This window comes from Pipistrellus hanaki (assembly GCF_964339955.1).
Source record: "Pipistrellus hanaki genome assembly, chromosome: 2".
In the NCBI taxonomy this organism is placed as follows: domain Eukaryota; kingdom Metazoa; phylum Chordata; class Mammalia; order Chiroptera; family Vespertilionidae; genus Pipistrellus; species Pipistrellus hanaki.
In genome coordinates, this window is record NC_140504.1 from 55786007 (window position 1) to 55808330 (window position 22324).

A 22324-nucleotide genomic window follows, 5' to 3' on the forward strand; every position below is an offset into this window, starting at 1 on the left:
TATATATATATATATATAATTGGAGAAGGGAGAGGAAGAGAGAGATAGAAACATCAATGATGAGAGAAAATCATTGATCAGCTGCCTCCTTTAAGCCTCACACTAGGGATCAAGCCCACAACCTGAGGTTGTGCTCTTGACTGGAATTGAACCTGAGACCCTTCAGTCCGGCTGACACTCTATCCACTGAGCCAAACCAGCTAGGGCATTGCCTTCTATTTTTAAATGATAGCCTTGCTGGGTAGAGTAGTCCTGGTTGTAGGTCCTTGCTTTTCATCACATTGAATATTTCATGCCACTCCCTTTGGCCTGAAATATTTCAGTTGAGAAATCAGCAGTTTAGAGGGGAATGCTCGATTCAGGAAAGATAGCGTCCGTGGGTGGTACAGGAGAGGGACTCAGCAAGAGACACTGGTGGCTGTCTGTTCAGCAAGAGACACTGGTGGCTGTCTGTTCAGCTTTCTGCCCAGAGCCATACAACCCAGTCTGTTCTCAAAAGACTCTAGTCTACTCTGAGCTGTCCTCCCTCTGCTAGAGCCCTTGCAGGGGTCCTCAAACTTTTTAAAGTGGGGGCCAGATCACGGTCCCTCAGAGAGCTGGAGGGCCGGACTATATGAACTACTAATTCCTACTGTAACACCTTGGCTGCGCTCACTGCCCAAAAAACCTGGTGGGCAGGATCAGACTCCCCTGGGGGCTGCATGTGGCCCGCGGGCCGTAGTTTGAAGACCCCTGCGCTTAATGAATAACTGAAAATAAGATTTTGTGAGCTGGGCACCTAGGTCTCTAGGGGACTTCCAGCTCTCCAAGGTGGACTGAATCCCCACTGATTTTTACAGCCAGATGTTATGTAGGCACCTCTTCCCAGCTCTGTTGGGGAGCCCAGGGTTGGGGTAAGACCCCATGTTCCTCATGTGGAACGTTTGCAGGTGAGATATCCCTCCAATTCTCAGCTATTGCACATATGTGTGGGGAAAGCCCTTTTTGTGTCGCCGCCCTTCCTACCAATGTCAATGTGGCTTCTTCCGTAAATCTTTGGTTACAAGACTTCTGTTCAGCTAGTTATTCAGGTTGATTGTTCTATAGTTTAGTTGTAATTCAGTTTGGGCCTGGGAGGTGGTGAGTATAGCTTCCACCTACTCCATCATCACCTTCTCACAGGTTTCTTGGTTAACTGGATTTCTGTTTGTGTGTGTGTGTTGTTTTTTTGTTGTTTGTTTTGTTTTGTTTGATTTTACAAATTGGGCTCACATGAGTTCAAGCAACATTACCTAATTCATTCCCAGGGTTCCCTGTGTCATTATGAGTGATAGGTCTGAAATATAATATTTTGCATCTCATAACACCCAACCTGAATTAGCTGTATCTTTTTCTCCAATATGGCTACAGTGTGTGCTAACTAGTCTCTGCATACATGTGCCTATAAACACACACTAATTTTTGTATGCATAGTATCTGGTAGAGGTTAGAACAATGTAAGCACTAAAGAAATGCGTGAAAGGTAAATGCATTCTGAATATGCATGTGAATCTGAACATGCTGCCTCTTAACTCATTCACGTAAGATTTCAAGATGAAGGCATAGGGTCTTCTGAAATATATCATACTGAAAGCAAAGATGAAATCTAATAGTTGAAGAGGGGAAAGCTGCCAGTGCCTCTAGATAATAAACAGTTTAAGATCTTATTAAAACCAATAGAAGATTATTACAGTTTACATGCCACCCTCACAGGGTAGTCCAAATATGCAGCTGATCAGAAACCCACTACAGCCACCTGCAAACACACCACATCTTTGCTGCACACATACAGATGTATACATGCACCATCCCAAGACACTGACACGCACACAGTAATCAGCACATACACAGTGCCAACACTCAGACCTGAGACCGAGGCCACCCTAACTTATCTTGAGCCCTGTGACTAAGGCACGGAAGGAGGATGGGGCGGTGGGGTGTAAGCCAGCAGGAGCCGTTACCTTCGTTCTCCAGAGGCCCAGGTGCACCATTGTTAAAGATTTGATCCACATGATTCAATATGAACTCAATCACCACCTGCTGGACCCGGACAGCGAGGAAAGCTGCATCTCCATTGCAACCAGTGGCTTCGATTTCTTTGGACCTAAATCAAGGAAAGAAACACATTCAGCTCCGTGAGTCAGCCCCAGAGCAGTAAGGGGGAGCCAGTGAGCCTTTTGTACAAGCCCCATGTCTTCAACGTATACGGTTTGTTAATCTGTATGATATTTTAACTGCTAAGACCAATTAAAGGGACTGTCCAAAGACTGTGAAGCCCAACACACTGAACACATTGAAAACAATTACCAGGAATTATAGACATTGCAAGACTATAACACTATTTTAGGGAATATACAGGAGTTGCTTTTTTAAAAAAAATCAGATCTCCTTCCACCCACCACCTAATTGTTCTGTGGGGCAGCTCATCATTTATGAAGTCATATCAAGCAGTTGATTTGTGTTATAGCCAGCTGTGACCCCCACCGCAACCAACAACAGCCAATGAGCCACAGAGACAAGACAGGTCTTTTTAAGAAATTATAACATACAGCCGAAACTGGTTTGGCTCAATGGATAGAGCGTCAGCTTGGGGACTGAAAGGTCTCAGGTTCGATTCCAGTCAAGGGCATGTACCTTGGTTGTGGGCATATCCCCAGTAGGGGGTGTGCAAGAGGCAGCTGATCAATGACTCTCTCTCATCGATGTTTCTCTCTATCTCTCTCCCTTCCTCTCTGTACAAAATCAATAAAATATATAAAATATATTTTTTAAAAAAAGAAATTATAACATACAGACCCATAACTTTAGTCACATTCTGGTGGTAGCCAAAAAAATGCCTCTGGAACCCAGACTTTCCAGGTTAGTAGGCAAAGAACCTAGGCTTTTAAAATCACCTTTCATCCACCTGTGCTACAAAATACCACTCAGCTACCTGTTTGTCTTCAAGGGGCTTCAGTTTCGAAGAATGCAGTCTTTATTTTGATCCGTGGGCTGCGTTGAGCCCACTGGGGGGTGGGGGGGAGAAGGTGAGGGGGCGGTGCTTACCTGAGGAGGTTTGGCGCCCACACCAGGGCCAGGTTCCGGGCGTGCATGTTGGTCTTGCTGCTGAAGGAGGCAATGTGGGCCAGGTGTCGAATCAGGTATTCCAAGGTCCTGTAATGGTTCACTTTATTCATTTCCACAAAGTAAGAAGCTCTAGGGCCTGTGTGAAGCCTGGAGGTAATTCCGAGTTTGGATTTGGGAGACTAAGTAAATATTTCTATCTCATGGCTTGTGAAGGAATAGCAGGAAAGTATCAAGATTGATGGAAGTAATTTTCTCGGCCCTCAGCATGTTGGCCCAGGGCGGGGAAGGGGAGCGGTCTTGGAAGAAAAACATCTATGATTGCCAGAAAGTTCTTTCTTATAACACATCAAAATCTGGTCTTGTGTAACAGATGGGCAGGCTTGGGGAACACTGGGGAAGATGGTAAGATGAGGGGCTAACTTATGAGAATGAAATGAAAGGATAGGGTGATGTCAGAGATGGTGCTGATGCTCATAGAGAGAGATCGGTCAGCCAAATGTCAGAGCCTGTTTTAAAACCATCCCGATTTCTATATACCGGTACGTGGTTCCTCCAGGGATCTGGGTAAGAACCTAGGATATCACTGGGAGGATATCCTCCTGTGATCAGAATCCGGGTGGGACTGAGGGGTATTCTGTAAGTACCTGGGACATAGGCTGCCCCTTCCCATCCGTGTTCCCAGTCAGACACCAACTCACTCTGAGGCAAGTGACCTGTCTCCCCACCCGAAAAGCCCCAGGAAAGCCACTGTCCACCGAATCTGTTCCTTTTTATGCGTCTGTGGCATTACACCGCACTGACGGGCCGTGACTTTCTGTCATCAAGGATTCTTACCTATAATGGGACGGGGGAAGCTGCTGGACAACATTTTGGATTCGGGCCAGCTGGCCTTCTTCTGGGCGATGGGACACAGCCTCCTGCAGAGAAGAACGAGAAGCGCCAGTGAGTACCCCCGAGAGTGGCCACGCCCCTGCGCCTGCCGTTTTATTTAGGCTCCTGGTGCTGCAGCCTTCCGGCCATGTCTAGAGCTCATCTTTCCAAGGGAGCGCTTTTCTAGTAAAAACAAACAACTGAAATCTCCGAGGGCTCCTGATGTGATGTGTCTAACATTGCACCCAGGGAGACCTGCGGATCCTTCGGGTTTCCGTGCACTCTCAGACGGGTGGTAGGTATCGGCTAAAGAAGGTGTAGAACCTTTCTGTGTGGCGGAAGGAGCCAAGAGTCTCTGGGAGAGATAAAGAATCTCTGGGAGACAGGGTGAGATGGAGACCATGGGTGGCTCCATGTTTACTCAGCCAGCTGTCCTCTTGGGTGCAAACAGCCACTTCCCATCCAGCCTGAGACTATCCCATGACCTTGCTACTACGCAGCAGCTGCCTGCTGTAGATGCTGGGAAGCAGGGAAGATGTGCCTTCTCAGCCCGATAAGAGCTTTGCCCCTGAGACCCAGCGGCCTTGCCGGGACTTACTCTGTTGTTTCCTGTGTGGGTATGCTGTCCCCCTCCCTCGCCCGCCTCCAACCCACAGCCCTTAAGGCAGGGACGTCCGTAAAGGCAGTGTGATCACAGGCCTCGGCCCAGGCTCCTCGCGATGCAGGTGTCCCTGGGCAGATTCCCCTGCAATCCTGCCCCGAGGACCTGCCCTGCCTGTGCCCAGGCTGAGTTCTGGAGAACTGCCAGCATGGGAGCAGAACCTAAGTTCAAGGTCAACAGCAGCCACATCTTTCCTTTTATTCTGAGGTAGAACTTACCTCTATAAAAATGTACAAGTCTGGAGCTACAGCTCCATGAGTTCTTTCATATACATGTAACCCCACTCAGACCAAGGTACACTTTAGAAGGAGTTCCTGCCCTGGCTGGTTTGGCTCAGTGGACAGAGCATCGGCCTGCAAATGGAAGGATCCCAGGTTCAATTCCAGTCAAGGGCACATGCCCGGGTTGTGGGTTTGGTCCCCGGTGGAGGGTGTGCAGGAGACAGCCAATCAATGATTCTCTTTCATTATTGATGTTTCTAGTTCTCTCCCCTCTCCCTTCCTCTCTGAAATTTTAAAACTATATTTAAAAGGAGTCCCTGAGCTCACATCAATCCTTTTCAGCCTGAGTCCACTGTTAGGCATATGGGACTTACAGCCTTGTATTGCCTCCCAGTGCTGGGAACATGCTTTATATTCATATACAAGGCAGGCAAAAGTAGGTTTACAGTTGTTTGTATGGAAAGTATATAATACAAGAATAGATAATAACACACAATTAAACTGCATTTTGTAGACTCATAACTGTAAACCTACTTTTGCCCAACCTTACATAATGAAAAGAATCCTATATAATAAAGAGATAATATGCAAATTAACCCTCACACCTTCACAAAATGGCTGCCTATGACCAGGCTGGCAGGGGGGTTAGTGAGGAACGACCAGCAGGCTGTGTGGGGCAACCAGGCCAGTGGGGGGGGGGGGGGGGCTGTGAGGGGTGACCAGGCTGGTGCGGGGGTTTGAAGAGGGAGTTGGGGTGACCAGGCCAGCAGGGGGGTCAGTTGGGGCCAACCAGGCTGGTGGGGGTTCAGTTGGGGGTGACCAGAGCAGCAGGAAGGGCAGTAAGAGGTGACCAGGCTGGCAGGGAGGGTGGTTAGGGGCAACTGGGCCAGCAGGGGGGATGTAGTTGGGGGTGGCCAGGCTGGTGGGAGGGGGGAGTTGGGGGTAATTAGGCTGGCAGGGAGGACAGTGAGGGGCAACTAGGCTGGTTGGAGGGCAGTTGGGGGTGACCTTGCCAGCAGTGGGGGGGCAATTAGGGGCAACCAGACAGGCAAGCAGATGAGTGATTAGGAGCCAGCAGTTTAGAACTGTGAGAGGGATGTCCGACTGCTGGCTTAGGCCCATTCTCCGGGATTGGGCCTTAACTGGCAGTCAGACATCCCCCAAGGAGTCCCAGATTGGAGAGGGTACAGGCTGGGCTGAGGGGATACTCTCCACGCCCCCCCCCCCCCCCCCGCCCCATGCACAAATTTCATGCTCTTGGCCTCTAGTATAATATATATATTTTTTCTTAAACTTTGTTGAATTCATTTATTAAATCAAGTAGTTTTTTGTTTGTTTGTTTTTTAATCCTCACCTGAGGATATTTTTCTTTTATTTTTTGAGGATATTTTTCCATTGATTTTTTCGGAGAGAGTAGAAGAGAGAGGGAAAGACAGAGAGGAATATCGATGTGAGAGAAACACATTGATTGGTTGCCTCCTGCTGGTGCCTTGACCAAGGCCTGGGCTGGGGAGGAGCCTGCAACCAAGGCATATGCCCTTGACTGGCATCAAACTTGGGTCCCTTCGGTCCACTGGCCAACGCTCTATCCACTGAGCCAAACCAGCCAGGGCCATAATATATATTCTTTAATTTGGTAAGTGCTGCCTCCTGCAATACCATCAAAATAAGATCCTAACCATGGTGTGGTTTTCTTACATTGTTCACCTCTATTCAGCCTGTGGCTGTCATTTGCTTGCTGTATATAAATGGTGAAGTTCAAACTCACAGGCATGAGAATTTTCAGGCACAGAAAGGTGGAAGGAAATCAACTTCACTGGGCGCCTTCTGTTTGCCAGGCCCAGCGAGGCCACACTTGCTGGGTCTGTTAAGTTCTAACCCGGGAGAACTCCACGGCACTACCCCAGCTGTCCACTGCCCTCACCTGCCTCCGTCTCCCCCACAGCACTCACCACCCTTACCGATCTGCACAATGTGCTCATTTGTTAGGTTTACTGTGTAGTGTCTGTCTCCCTTGCTAGACGTAAGCTCTGCAAGTGCCGGGAAGGGCTGAGTCCTGTGCCTGGCACCTAGGCCTTCCCTCCAGGCTTGTCGAATGACTGATTACCCGCCATTGCCCTCCATGCCAGGGCTTTACCTAGTAAGGTTTTTGGGTTTTGTCTTTTTTTGCCTTTTTTATTTAATTGAAGTAAAACACACATACAGCAGCTTACTGTTTTTAAAGGCCATCAAAAGCCTCTACATGGGAAAACTTGCAATTTTTGTATCCTAACCAGAAGTGGGGAGAGAGGTGGGGCTGGGAGGGTCCCAGTCACATGTGTCCCAAGCTTCTGGGGGTTTGCAAGCCTGAGAACAGAGCCCCAAAAGCCGCACGATCTCTGCCTCGGCCCTCGCTTTGTGAGACACGCAGAATGCAGAGGGGGAGGACCAGGAGGGGGTCAGGAAGAAGCACCCAGACGCCTCTGCTCTCCTCCCGGGAGGGGTCATTTAGAAAACAAATTTGTGGGCAGGACGCTGGCTGCCCAGGGGAAGCCTCACTAAGGGAGCAAAGAGGGAGAAGCTCCAGGGAGAGGAGGGGCACGAACGCTGAGCGGACCCTCCCACCTTCTATCCTGCAAAGGGGGAGGCCTGGGAGGCCTCTTCCTGTCCCTGCAAAGCTGGGATGAGCTTGGCAAAGCTTGCACACACACACACACACACACCCTCACTCACACACACACACCCTCACTCACACACACACCCTTTCTAAAAATGCATCTGGAGAAGAAAGGTGTAGATGAATTTAACAGACCACATGGAAAGTTCCTTTAATATTTTAGGAAGCTGTTAGTCATCTCTGTTCTCTAAGAGGCAGGGCGGGCTCACTCCCTGAAGCCTGTAGGTCCCATTTAGGATTGAGGTTTATTTCATTAGTCACAGCCTCAGCCCATCACACCCCAATCCTATTCAGAAACTCTCTAGATCCCGTTTCTCTCCCGGAACAGGCCAGTTGCTGCAAACCTTTTTGCGCGTGCCCTTCTCTCCCCCCCCCCCCCCCCCCCCCGCCCCAAGGCAGCCCTGTCAGCAGGGTGGACACACCACTGTGGCCCTTCCTTCCAACTGTACCCCAGCCTTTGCCTTTTATTTTGTATTCGTTCTTTAAAAATTATAATTTTTATTTTAAGCAATTAGGTAAAAATGTAGCTCAGACATATATTTTAAAAATGCAAAGCACTCAAAGGAATATATAGAAGAAAGTTAGTCTTCTTCCAATTGCAGACTTCCATCTGCAGAGGCAACTGTGTGTCCTCCCAGATGGTTTTGCCTATCCATCTCTGCCACACCGTGGAAGCAAGCATGCCTACATGATCTGACCCATCTGCAAATTCTGTCTCCCATCCTGCTCTTCCCGCCTACTCCACAACAGCCACGCCGGCCTCCACATATCCCCTCACGCAAGCTCAGGCAAGTGCTCCATGAGGGTCTTTGCACCTCCTGGACCTTTCTAACACCTTCTTCCCCCGAATAGTTGTACTATTTTGTTCCTTGTGTCACCTTGGTCTCTGTTCAAATATCACCTTATAGAAAGAGCTTGGGGGAGGGGGGGGAGAAACAAGTGTAATAATTTGAACAATAAAGATTTATCAAAGAAAAAAAAATAAAGCCAATGGTACTATAACTCCCAGAGTAATGTATTTTCCAGTTATGGAAACTGCCGTTTTAGTGCAAGATGGCTCACACACTACATTTGAAATGTTTTCAGACCTCACTTTGTAACAGTTTACAATTACTCCAAATAAAATAAATGCTGGGGAAAAAAAAAAAAAAAAGAGCAATCCCTAACATTCTCTCCCCTGTCCCTGCAGTAATTTTTCCTTGTAGCACTTACCAATAGTTCCCCTTCTGTGAGAGTGAAATGCTTGACTCTTGGACTCTATCTTAACTCTAGCCTGCATTTCTCCAGTGGCCTTCAGGGAATAGCTCCTGTATTATATGTATGATGCAATCCCATGTTTGTTTAACAAAATGTATATATTTTTACACACACCCACATACACACACCGGATTATTATGATCTCTGAACACATAATAATCTAGCCACTCAGCATGTATGTATACACACACACACACACACACACACACACACACACACACATATATATATATTAGAAGCCAGGTGCATGAATTCGTGCATGGGTGGTGTCTGGCCAGCCTGGCCAAGGGGAGGGGACATGGGCGGTTGGCCGGCCTGCCTGCTGGTCAAACTCCTGGTTGAGGGGACAATTTTCATATTAGCCTTTTATTATATAGGATATAATATATATACATATATTATTAATACATATACATACATATATATATACATATATATATACACATACACACACACACACACACACACAAGGAAGGCATACAATGCTCTGTTCATTGTGATTACAATGGGAGGGGATTATGGGGAGGTATGATAAATTTGGAAGAATTCTGTTTAAGGCTTGATATTTTGGGCAAGATTTGCAGGAGCTTCAAGACTGGACTCAAATGTAGGGAGCACAAAGAGATTTAGAGATTCCCCCATCACTCTCTTCTGTTGGTGCCTAGAATTCTGCAGTTAGTCATCACACACTTCTAGCCCTGCCCATTTTCTCTTCCCTGGACATAAAAGAAGTCTGAATTCTGAGCTCTTTAAAGGTGGACTTAAGGAAGTTCTAAGGCCTCCCTCCCACGCCCTCCCCAAATCTTCCTGAGCATATGGTGCCTTCTTGATCAATAAACCCTTCCTTATTCCCAACTGACAGTTTGAATATTGGCCTTTTACAACATTGGGTACATGGATCTTGAACCGGCAACACTTATAGAAATATCTTTAAATTTGTTTATCATCTATCTCCTTCATTAAAATGTAAGTTTCACAAGACAAAGGATCTTATCTGTCTTGCTGAAATCCCCAGCACCTAGAACTGTGCCTGTCACTCATGGTGCACATAGTACATTTGGTGAATGAAATAAGTAAGTGAACGAGTCTACGTTTTGCTTTGCATTTGAAAATGCCAAACAGGTCCTGGCCAGTTAGCTCACTTGGTTAGAATGTCATCCCAATATGCCAAGGTTGCAGGTTTGATCCCTGGGCAGGGCAGATACAAGAATCAACCAATGGCCTGTTTGGTGTGGCTCAGCAGTTGAGCATCGACTCAGGAACCAAGAGGTCGCCAGTTCAATTCCTAGTCAGAGAACATGCTTGGCTTGCAGGCTTGATACCCAGAGGGGGCCATACAGAAGGCAGCCAATCTATGACTTTCTCTGTCATCAATGTTTCTGTCTCTCTATCCTTCTCCCTTCCTCTCTCTCATAAAAAAAAATATATATATATATATCAACCAGTGGATATATAAATAGGTGGAACAACAATGTTTCTCTCTCTCAAATCAATAAATAATATATATATATATATTTTTTTTTAAAGAGGAGGAGAAACCAAGATGGAGGCATAGGTAAACACCTGAAATTGCTGCCTTGCAAAACCACTTCAAAACTACAACTAAAAGACAAAATGGATATCATCCAGAACCAGAGGAAGGCTGACTGAGTGGAAATTCTACAACTAGAAGGAAAGAGAAAAGCACACGGAGACTCACAGGAGCTTGTAAGGCAGAGTCATCAAGGAGAAACCAAGATGGTGGCATAGGTAAACACTTAAACTTGCTGTCTCATACAACCACTTCAAAACTACAACTAAAAGTCAAAACGGACATCATCCAGGACCACAGGAAGGCTGGCCGACTGGAAATTCTACAACTATAAGGAAAGAGAAAAGCACATGGAGACTCAGAGGAGCTGCAGAAGTAAAGGCAGAGGTACGGAGGACCACACAAGGAAAGGCTGGCAACTGAGGACTTGGCTGGCTTTTTCAATCTGCAGGGAGACACAGGTTCCCGAATGCTCTGAACTCCAGTTCTGAGTGAGACCCAAACTCATATGGGAAGAAACTGGACTGTCTGGCAGTGGGAGGAATGCTAGGGCAGCTTTCTCTCAGAGGTGCTTGCAGTGATTACCGAGGGACACTGAGACCTGGGAGCCTCTTAGGGCAGGGCTGATGGGAAGCCATTGCTGTTTGCTCCACCCTGAGACTCTGCCCCATCCAAGCTATGTGCAGAGGCTTTTGCATATGAATAGCCTGGTCCTTTGAAATCTAAACATACCTAACAAACTGCAGCTGGGTTAGAGGAACCCAGACCATCCAAAAGAAGGCCCAAGGCCCCATAGCAGCTTCCATTGCTTCACAACTGGGCCTCGTCTGGGCATGTTCAAACCCCAAACAAAGAAGAGGAATCTGAAGATCTCTCCATAGCTCCTGCTGGGTGGCTTCAGGCAGAGGCTAAATTAGCACCTCCTTGATGATCCAAGAGCCACTGTACCCAGGGTTCAGAGAAGGACCATCCAGATTACAACTATTCAGATCCATAAGGGACACACTCAGGGGGCAGACTCAGTGAGCACCAAAGCCCCACTGAAGCAAGTCTTGCCTCATAAGGGTGTCTCCAGCATAGAAGTTCTCCCAGCATAAACACAGCTGATCCTCATAGCCAATTGGCCTGGAGGTCAATTCCTCCCAGTGATACCAACAACAATCAAGGCTTAACTACAACAAATCTGTGCACACAGCCCACAAAGGGGTGCACCAAGATTGTGCACCTCAGGTAACTGGGGAGGCTAAGCCACTGGGCCCTATTGGACACCTAGCACATAAAACCACTTTATCAACTCCGGAAAGCAGTGAAAATACGGAGACAAAGAAACAGGTCACAAACAAAAGAAATGGAGGAAAACAAATGACTGGATATAGAATTCAAAACCATGGTTATAAGGTTTTTCAAGAAATTCCTAGAAAAGGCTGATAAATTTAGCCAGACCCTTGAGAATACAAAAAAGGACCAACTAGAAATTAAGCATACACTGACTGAAATAAAAAATATTATAAAGAGACCCAACAGAAGACTAGAGGAACGCAAGAATCAAGCCAAAGATTTGAAATACAAAGAAGCAAAAACAAAACAAAACAAAAAAAAACCCAGCACTCAACTGGAAAAGCAAAAAGCAAAAAGAATCCAAAAATTTGAAGATAGTGTAAGAAGCCTCTGGGACAACTTCAAGCTTACCAACATCAGAATTATGGGGGTTCCAGAATAAGAGAGAGAGCAAGATACTGAAAACCTATTTGAAGAAATAATGACTGAAAACTTCCCCCACCTAGTGAAAGAAATAGACTCACAAGTCCAGAAAGCACACAGAACCCCAAATAAAAGGAATCCACAGAGGACCATAACAAGACACATCATAATGAAATGCCAAGAGAAAAAAGAAAAAAAAGAAAAAAAGAGAGAGAGAGAATATTAAAAGCACCAAGAGAAAAACAGTTACCTACAAGGGAACATCCATACAATTGTCAGATGATTTCTCAACAGAAACTATGCAGGCCAGACGGGAGTGGTAAGAAATATTCAAAGTGATGAATATAGCAAGAATCTATAACCAAGATTACTCTACCAAGCAAAGCTATCATTCAGAATTGAAGGTCAGGTAAACAGCTTCACAGATAAGAAAAACCCAAGGAGTTCATCACCACCAAACCAGTATTATATGAAATGCTAAAAGGTATTCTTTAAGAAGAGAAAGAAGAAGAAAAAGGTAAAGATAAAAATTATGAACAACAAATACATGTCTATCAACAAGTGAATCTAAAAATCTGGTGAATATAATAGAATCATGGGCATAGAAAGGGAGTGGACTGACAATTCTCAGGGGAAAAGGGGTTTGGGGGTGTGGGAAGAAACTGGACAAAAATCAAACACCTATGGATGAGAACAGTGTGTGTGTGTGTGTGTGTGTGTGGGGGGGGGATGTTAAGGGCAGGGGGTGTGGTGGAAACTGGATGGAGGGGAGCTAAGGGGGGGGGAAAGAGGAACAACTGCAATAATCTGAACAATAAAAATTTAATTAAAAAATAAATTAAAAAAAAAGAGTAAGAAAGAAATGCTGAACAGCCACCTTTGAGCCACATGTCCAGTACAGTACTATCTGAGGACCATACCTCCATTGTGGGGAACAGTAGCATTGTTTAATTTAACTAAACGTAGTCACAGGTATCTTTAAAAGAGGAAGGAAGAAGATTTGACACAGAAGAAGAAAAGGCAATGTGATCATGGAGGCAGAGATAGAAGTGATGCAGCCACAAGCCAAGGGATACCAGCAGCCACCAGAGGCTGGAAGAGACAGGAAACGGGCTTTCCCCTAGAGCCTCTGGAGGAAGCACAGCTCTACTGACCCCTGAATCTCAGCCTAATGAAACAGATCTCAGACTCTGGACTCTCATAATGTGTGATGCAAAATTTCTGTTGTTGAAGCCACATTTCTGTTTGCGGAAATTTGTTACAGTAGTGACATGAAACTAACGCATGTACTCAAAATTAAAACATATGATATGAAGGGGAAAAAAATCACCTCCTATCCTGCCACCCACATATAAAAACTATTAACTTGTTTATGTGTGAAGCATAAAAGAAACAACCTGCCCACGCTTCCGAGCACCAAATATGAACACTGGCATCATTTCCTATTTAGTTGCATTTACTACTTTTTTCCATTTAACTTTGTATTGTGGCCATCAAATCCGATTCATAAATGTGACTTTTCACAGATACGCAGAATTGAAAACAGTAGATTTATTGTCATTTATTTAACCCATCTCATTGTTAGACACATAGATACTCTCAAAAACTTTTGTATTTTGCATAATATTTCAATAAAATACCCATAAATCATTATGTTGCACATATGATTATTACCTTAGAACTAAGTCCTAGAAATAGGATTGTTGTATTAACAATATGAGCATTTTGAGACTTCTTGACAGTAATTTAAAATTATTTTTCGGATGCCTAGACCATTTATACTTCCAATCGGAAACTATAAAAAAGCCAGTCTCTCCATAGTTGTCTAATTTTTCTAACACTATTGTATTGTTCCTTGATTAGTTTAGCATGCTTTCTTTATCTTATACTAGAGGCCCAGTGCAAGAAATTTGTGCACACTGCAGGGAGGGGTTATTCCTCAGCCCAGCCTGTGCTGTTTCACTGTCCAGGACCCCTTGGGGGATATCTGCCTGTCCAGTATCATTATAAGCCAGCACTCGGACATCCCTCTTACAATCCGGAACCACTCGCTCCTACTGCTCAGCTGGCTGCTCCTTAGTGGCAGGCTCCTTACTGCTTGGCTTGCTGCTCCTTAGCGCTGCCACAGAGGTGGGAGAAGGTCCTGCCACCACCACTTTGCTGGCCAGCCATGAGCCCGGCTTCTGGCTGAGGGGAGCTGTCCCTGTGGTAGCACACTGACCACTAGGCGGCAGCTCCTGCATTGAGCGTCTGCCCCTGGTGGTCAGTGCACATCATAGCGATTGGTCGTTCTGGTCATTCCTCCATAACAGTCTCTTGGGTGTTTATTATATAAATTAAATTACTTAATACCTGAGCATATTTAAGAGCTTTTAATTCTATTTTGAAATAATGCGGTAGTTCTGAGACAGATGTTAAATCTTTCTATTTACTAGCTATACAACCCCAGGCAAGAGTTTTTCATAAACTTATCACTAAAGAGACAATGAAATCTACTTCATGGAATTATTTGTGAGGATTAAATGAAATCATATTTATAACAAGTTTATCATATAGTAAGCACTCAATAAATGAAAGCTATTATCATTCCTATTTTCCCATTAATATTTTTTCTAATTCTGTTATGCCATTGAGATATCATTCTACTTTAGCTGTGCAAGTGGGTTTAAATACCTTGTATGATAAAAAGCTAATATGCAAATTGACTGAACGGTGGAATGACCGGTTGCTATGATGTGCACTGACCACCAGGGGGAGCATCACTCAGCCAGAAGCCAAGCACACCTGGCACCTCTCCTGCCTCTGCAGCAGTGCTAAGGATGTCTGGCCAAGGCAGGCCTAAGCTGTCAGTCAGACATCCCCTGAGGGCTCCGGGACTGCAAGAGGGTGCAGGCCAGGCTGAGGGATGCCCCCCACCCCAAGTGCACGAATTTCCTGCACCAGCCCTCTAGTATCATTATAAGAATGTGTGACAATGTCATAGAGCTATTTCCATATCTCTGAAGAAGGTTTGCTTATTTTATAATTCATTACTGTGATCAAAGCTACTATATGATAAATTCTTCAGCATAATTAACTTCAATAGGTCCTACCTATGTAGAAGTCAGTTGTCACAGCAAGATTCTTCTTCTCATTATTTTTAGATATACTTTTATTAATTTCAGAGAGGAAGAGAGTGGGAGAGAGAGATAGAAATATTAATGATGCATTGATTGGCTGCCTCCTGAGTGCCCTCTACTGAGGATCCAACCCATAATTCAAGCATGTGCCCTTGACTAGAATCAAACCCAACATTCTTCAGTCCACAGGCTGACACTCTATCAACTAAGCCAAACCAGCTAGGGCAAAGGATTCTTATATTATTTCTTAGAATCAATAAATTATTTAAAGATAACATTAGATTTCCTTAAAATCTGTTGACAATAATATTGGTTTTGTATTTTCCTATTGCTGTGGGAGAACAGAATCACTAGCAAAGTCAGGGAATAGAAGCAGGGAGAGATAAATATGGGTTTTGTTCCGAGCCTATAAACAAGGGCTCAAAAGGAACTTTATTTCTTAAATTTCTAGACCAGAATTCTTATCTACCCTCAGCTATCATAGAATGAAATTTAGTTAAAATAGGTTAGTTCTTTTTTAAATTTTTTAAAAATATATTTTATTGATTTTTTACAGAGAGGAAGGGAGAGAGTTAGAAACATCAATGAGAGAGAAACATTAATCAGCTGCCTCTTGCACACCACCTACTGGGAATGTGCCCGCAACCAAGGTAACATGCCCTTGACTGGAATTGAACCTGGGACCCTTGAGTCCTAAGGCTAATGCTGTATCCACTGGACCAAACCAGCCAGGACTCATTTAGTTCTTTAACATGATGATATTCTACCATATTCAAGGATGACACTCTTATACTAATAAGAGAATTAAAACTATGTAGAAAACAAATAATAGAGTCTTACATACTAATTACAACAACAATAAGTATATTTTTCATTGATTCAAACTGGCAAATAACTTAACAAATTGAAAATTTTAGGTGTCAACAGTGCTGTGCTTCTTTCAGAAGCTCTTCCCACCCCACCCCTCTTCTACCTTCTCTAAAACTTAATAGAAAAGATATCCTTGGGTGAGGATTAACAAAATATATATATATTTATATAATATATTTTTAGTGGATATGATTTTTACTTTTTATTTTTTATTTTTTTTAAAATATGGTCTAAGTGATTCTTTTAATATATTTTATTGATTTTGTACAGAGAGGAAGGGAGAGAGATGGAGAGTTAGAAACATCAATGAGAGAGAGTCATCGATCAGTTGCCTCTTGCACACCCACCACTGGGGATGTACCCGCAACCAAGGTACATGCCCTTGCCCGGAATCGAACCCAGGACCCTTCAGTCCCCAAGCCGACGCTCTATCCATTGAGCCAAACCGGTTTCGGCTAGTGGATAGGATTTTTAAAGAAGTAGAAAAAACTATAATTCCATGACTGAAATAACTGGTTGTTAATCTTTTGTGCATCTTTCTTTTTAATCATCTTAATATACAATTGTATATTTAGTTTTTCCAATTACCATTATTAGTGTTTCCCTCTATTCATTATAGATTCTTATATATAAATAGCCCAAACCCAATTTTAAAAAGCACTTACTTATTCCTAAGTCATTTCAAATTGAAGGACCTTTTATGTGCTCAAAATAAATTCATCTAGAACCACGAGAGAGATTCCTTTCAATGATCACAACTCTTCCATAAGATTTATTTCAAACATCCCCTATGACCACCCCACTCTAACAGTCTCTTGACCTCACTGGGATGAATAATTCGTTGACCTACTTTTTCACTGTTATACACCCGTTTTATGCTCTCATTTCCTTTCTTATTCAGACAAAATTCCATGGTCAATTATTTCAATCACTCCCTTGCATACATTCTCACCTTCCTCACCCCTCTTTTGCTGGCTCCACCTTGGTTAAACCCAACTCTCCACCTCCACCTCTGCAGCAAATATTCAAGCCCTATTTTAATGCTATCTCTATAGGCATCCTTTAAGCATTCATTCTCCTTTCTACTTTCACTGTGGGCTCCCTATTTGGTGACCATATAGCTGCGATTTAGGTATTTTGCTCTTACCCATCCATCATTCACCAACTCAACTCACTGGTCTGTCCAGCACTCCTCTTGGCTGCTCGTCTCAGATTCTTTTCTCTTCCCTGCTTTCTGACCTCTCTTGACCTCTATTCTCTCTTCCTTCTCTATTCACCTACCTCTTTCCCCAACCCCCTAAAGAAACACAGGAAGAATAGCCTGATAAAAATGAACCAGCAGGGCGTATAGCATTTAGTTTCAGGTTCCTGTCCTGCTGCGTGACCTTGGGCCAATCATTTCACTTCTCTGGTTCTTAGCTTCCGTCCTAAGCAATGACATACACTTGGTTAAATAAACCTGGGGACCATTTAACCCAGCTTTTAAAACAAACAAACATGATTCTGAAAAAAATAAAAAAAATCCTCACCAGAGGACATGCTTATTGATTTTTTAAAATAATTTTTTAGTGCTGAAAGTATTACACATGTTCCCCTTTCTCCCCATTAGCTCCCTCTAACCTCCCCCCCCCCCGCAACCGATTCTGAAAATGTAAGAAAGAAAAAAAATGTAGCAAACAGCCTGACTACCCTATTTTCCTCACTATACCATGCTATGTCCGTCACCATGCTAAGATAATGCCATCCATCTGGTGAGTATTATTATTGTTATTTTAGTGTTGAAATCCTCCTTGGCCCATTTATGCATCCCACCCAGTGACCATAATGGAAATCCAAACACTTACCGTGAATTTCTCATAGAGCTCATACGTCAGGAGGGGGTTGGGCAGCTCCCTAAAGTAGAGCTTGCAGAGGGAGCCCACACAGTGGATGTCCTGGAGGTACACTTCCCTTGTCAGATCTGGACATTGATCTGAGCCAAACTCTTGCCTGAAACAACACAGACAGAGACATAACAATCCTGGCAACATGTGTTCCGTGTCAGCAGCTGCTTAGGGGTAAAAAGACCCTAAAACGCTGATCTGACTATATTTTTGACCCTGATACAGAAAGACATTCTATTTCGGGCACAAGAGAGCTATGAGAAGACTTCCACTTCAGATCTGGGTCTTTCCTCACAGGCAGCTGTAATTAGAAAGACAAAATGCCCACTTACAAATGGGTTTCTCATGGCATTATGTTCACAGTCTCAGTTTTGGGGAAATATGAAAACAATTTGCCAAAAAAAAAAAGCCTGTCGAGATTTCAGCTTTTCCAAAATATTGTTCTAAATGAAGTCCTCTTTCTTGGAGGAGAATCCAAAACTGGGGTGAGTGAGATTGTTATCACTCACATATTCATGTCAACAAGCTTGTTTTATCTGGAGACTCAAACCCAAGGTTTGAGAACTCGAATCGATGATCTCTTCGATGCTGGACGGGACCTTCTAGGCTGCCTGTGAGTGGTTCCCACAGGATAGAAGAGCTTATAAAATATCTTCTTAAACATCATCATCAGATTCTAGGTCTCGTACCTAATTAAAAAACATTTCCTAATGAGGTTACATGAATATTCTGACCTAACTAATATATAATTAAAATTAAAAATTGGTTTTAAACAATGACAAGTTTGAGTTTTAATTACAGAAGAGAAGTTAGGGTTCCTGAGAGAACTCCCTTGGTCAACCAAGCAGTGACAAAGTCAACGAGACTCCCGGGGCCAGCACTTTAAAACAGCTTGCCCATCCTCCTGTATTCTGCTTCTCCGTGTAACAGGGATAGGGGAATCCCTGATGAACACGAAAGGAACTGGGTAAGGCCTTGAAGGAAAACCAAAGGCCTCATAAATTCGTAGGCATGTGTTTTTCTAAGAGGACAGAACAAGACCTAAAGCTTATTCATTTCTTTTTTTTTTTTTTTTAAATATATATATATATTTAAAAATATATATATATATATTTTTTAATATATTTTATTGATTTTTCACAGAGAGGGAGAGGGATAGAGAGTTAGAAACATCGATGAGAGAGAATCATCCATCAGCTGCCTCTTGCACACCCCCTACCGAGGATGTGCCCGCAACCAAGGTACATGCCTTTGACCGGAATCGAACCCGGGACCTTTCAGTCCGCAGGCCGACGCTCTATCCACTGAGCCAAACCGGTCCCGGCTTATTCATTTCATTAGCCAAAAATTTCCCTTGTGGAGGCTAAGGTCTGTCGGTAAGTGAAAAAGACCATCATCCAAGTGGCCCTCTATGATATCAACTACTGTGCAGTATATTTTAGAGAGAAGAGTAAACCATTCAAAGTATTTGCTGGTTTTGAAACTCTAAAAATGTCACACTAGTTAATTAGTCAAATTATGTACTAACATAGATCCGTTAAACCCTATGGTTGCAATAAACCAGTTGTGGTTCTGTGTTTTGTTTTTTGTTTTGTTTTTAACAGCCATCACTTCTTTAGGAGTAAAAAGGATGTTTTATTCCTTTAGCATAATTTTATTATAATTGAGATTTGAGAAGGAGGGGGAGAAAACCATTAATAATAAGAAGAAGCCAAAAAAATGAATTACCTGCACAATCTATTAAATGTTATATATTAATCTTGGAATAAGAATGTTTATATTGTTTTAAAAGTCTACATTTATAACGAAAAACATATAATAAATATATTTACCCTATATAATAAAAGGCTAATATGCAAAGAGACCAAATGGCAGAACAATTGAATAATCAAACAACTGAACAACCGGTCACTATGAAGTGTGCTGACCACCAGGGGGCACATGCAGAACATGGCAGGCGTCGGCAGCAGGCAGCAGAGTGTGGAACATGGCGGGCGTCAGCCACAGTGGGATGGTGGAGCAGGTGAGTGGGGGCACCAAACCAAGGCAGGGCGCCAGTTGCTGTCATTGGGGTGAGCCTCTGGTGGTTACTGAAAACTCTTTGCTCCCGTGTGCCGCAGTCCTGCCCAGCACTTGCACCCACAGCCAGTGCCGGAGCTGCCATTTACATTGGCTGCCAGTACCTGATGCCAGTTCTGATCACTCAGTGCCATCAGCTGGTGAGAGCAGTGGCTGATGGCCCCAATCACCCCCGAGGGCTTTTCCACCTCCCTCTGCTCCTGAGGGGCAACCAGGGCAGCAGCCACTGCTCATACCCACTGATGGTGCCAGTCCCACTTACACCTGCTGCTGGCACCAGCCCCCGTTGCTCTACGTCATCAGCAGGTAGGAGCAGTGGCTACTGCCCTGATCGTTCCTCAGGAGCAGAGGGAAGTGGAGAAGCCAGATTCGTGCACTGGTGGGGTCCCTCCCGGCCAGCAGGCCCGAATCGGCCCCAACAGGGACTAGGCAAGATGGCCAGACATGCCCTGGAGTCCCTTCCTACAGTCCCTCCCCACCCCAATAGTGCACTGGTGGGGCCCCTTGGCCTGGCCTGCAGGGATCGGGCCGAAACCAACCTGGTGCACAGATTCGTCCAGGGCATGTCACTCTCAGTCCCAATCTGCCGGACCCCAGCAGTAGCTAACCTACCAGTCTGAGTGTCCGCCCCTTGGTGGTAAGTGCTCATCATAGCTACCGGTCAAAAGGTCCGTCATGTAGGCTTTTATAGATAGATAGATAGATGATAGATAGATAGATAGATAGATAGATAGATAGATAAATTATTGCATTGTTTTTCCATATGAATAACTGTAAACCTATTTTTACCCCACCCTGTATTCTCTCTCAATAGTGTGTATATATATCCCTTTTATTTAATACATAGCACATATATAATAAAATATATGCACACATATCTGTGTTTAGTGTGAAGATCATTGTACTCTGAATTCATTGTGATAGAAATTGCTTCCCCAAAACTCAAGAATAAATTTTAGAATTGTTTGGGATAAATCCATAGATTTAGAAATCATTTACCCATCAGTAATTTTTAAAATACTAGCATCAGTTAGAGAAATGCACCTTCATGCAAACTTCTGGGTTCCCAAGCAGATGACATATCAAAGGTTGGGTGTGTGCCAATAGAAAAACTCACATCCATCTCCAAGTTCTGAGCACTATAATGGGATCTAACTGGGCTTTGGGTAAGCAAGTGAGTTATTATAAATCATATTTCCCTAACTCGTAATTAAAATCACTTGCGTTCAATCGAATCCGCCCAGGGATTTAAATCTAGTATAAAACAAAGAAACTGATTCAAAGCCCTCAGGAGCTTTTGTTGGAAAGAATGACATCAGGCTAGAGCACTTCCTGATTAGATTAGGAACAGGCGTCCGAAAACAGCGGCACTTGATCTTCTGCCCCTCCACCCTTCCCTCAGTCCCTTCAGGTTTTTAATATCCCAACACCTTCCGACAGAGATATGGGCAGAGAAAGAATTGTGAGAGAATTCTGTTGGGAGCTATTCTTTCAGCTTACCGTAGCCGTTGTATGTTTGAGGTGACTCCCGAAAGCCGGTAAATTCCATCCACAATGCCATGAGTCTCTATAAATTCTGCACAGCTCTTCAGTACATATGGAACTATGTAAAGGCAAAGAAAAAGAATAAAGTATTAGATATAAGCCCGACTGTTCTTCAAAGATCTCCTTTAAAAAATCCGTCTTCTAAGAGAACTTCTAAGGTAACTTCTAAGAGAAATAGGTATGGCACGCATGTGATCTCCAAGTAAAAACAATTACTTGTAAATGGTAGATGATGTTCCTTTACATTTAAAAAAAAATAGGTGTTTTTTTAAGTTTAGAAAAGTCATGTATTTTAAAAGTTGGATTTTTTTTTTAAATTGAAAACCAGGCAAACACTTAAATTTTGAAACCAGCAGTGACCTTGGAATTCCCACAACTCAATCTCATTTCATGGGTTCTCCAAGGTGGTTTCCTGACCAGCAGCATCAACATCTCCTGGGAACTTCTCAGAATACAATTTACGGCCACACCCTGACCCACTGCAACAGAAATTCTGGAGGTGGGGCCCAGCAAACTGTTTGTTGTTGTTGTTGTTTTATTTGTGTTGTTAATTCTCACCGGAGGTTATTTTTCCATTAATTCCTAGAGAGGGTTGAAGGGAGGGGGAGAGTCAGAGAGAAATACTAATGTGAGAGACACATCAATTGGTTGCCTCCCACACATGCCCGGACCAGGGCTGGAGATCGAGCTTGAAACTGAAGTACGTGCCCTTGACCGGAATCGAGCCCAAAACCCTTCAGTTAAAGGGCAGAGGCTCCATCCACTGAGCCAAACCGGCTAGAGCACAATCTGTGTTTTAAAAAGCCTTCTGGGCCGGGACGGGTTTGGCTCAGTAGATAGAGCGTCG

General features: G+C 43.9%; 2 protein-coding genes across 3 annotated transcripts in view; both read right to left on the minus strand.

Moving 5' to 3' along the window:
* The window catches only part of ADPRH (ADP-ribosylarginine hydrolase), a 433494-nt gene that overhangs the window by 264805 nt on the left and 146365 nt on the right, over window positions 1-22324 (minus strand). The gene's annotated exons all lie outside the window — the stretch shown is intronic.
* The window catches only part of ARHGAP31 (Rho GTPase activating protein 31), a 106261-nt gene that overhangs the window by 22021 nt on the left and 61916 nt on the right, over window positions 1-22324 (minus strand). For both annotated transcript variants that reach the window (XM_084871500.1, XM_084871499.1), the window contains exons 2-6: window positions 21433-21535; window positions 17815-17959; window positions 3919-4001; window positions 3064-3171; window positions 1980-2122 (exon numbers count right to left, since the gene is read on the minus strand). In XM_084871500.1, coding sequence (XP_084727626.1) covers window positions 1980-2122; window positions 3064-3171; window positions 3919-4001; window positions 17815-17959; window positions 21433-21535 — 582 coding nt within the window. The remainder of the gene's footprint in view (window positions 1-1979; window positions 2123-3063; window positions 3172-3918; window positions 4002-17814; window positions 17960-21432; window positions 21536-22324) is intronic.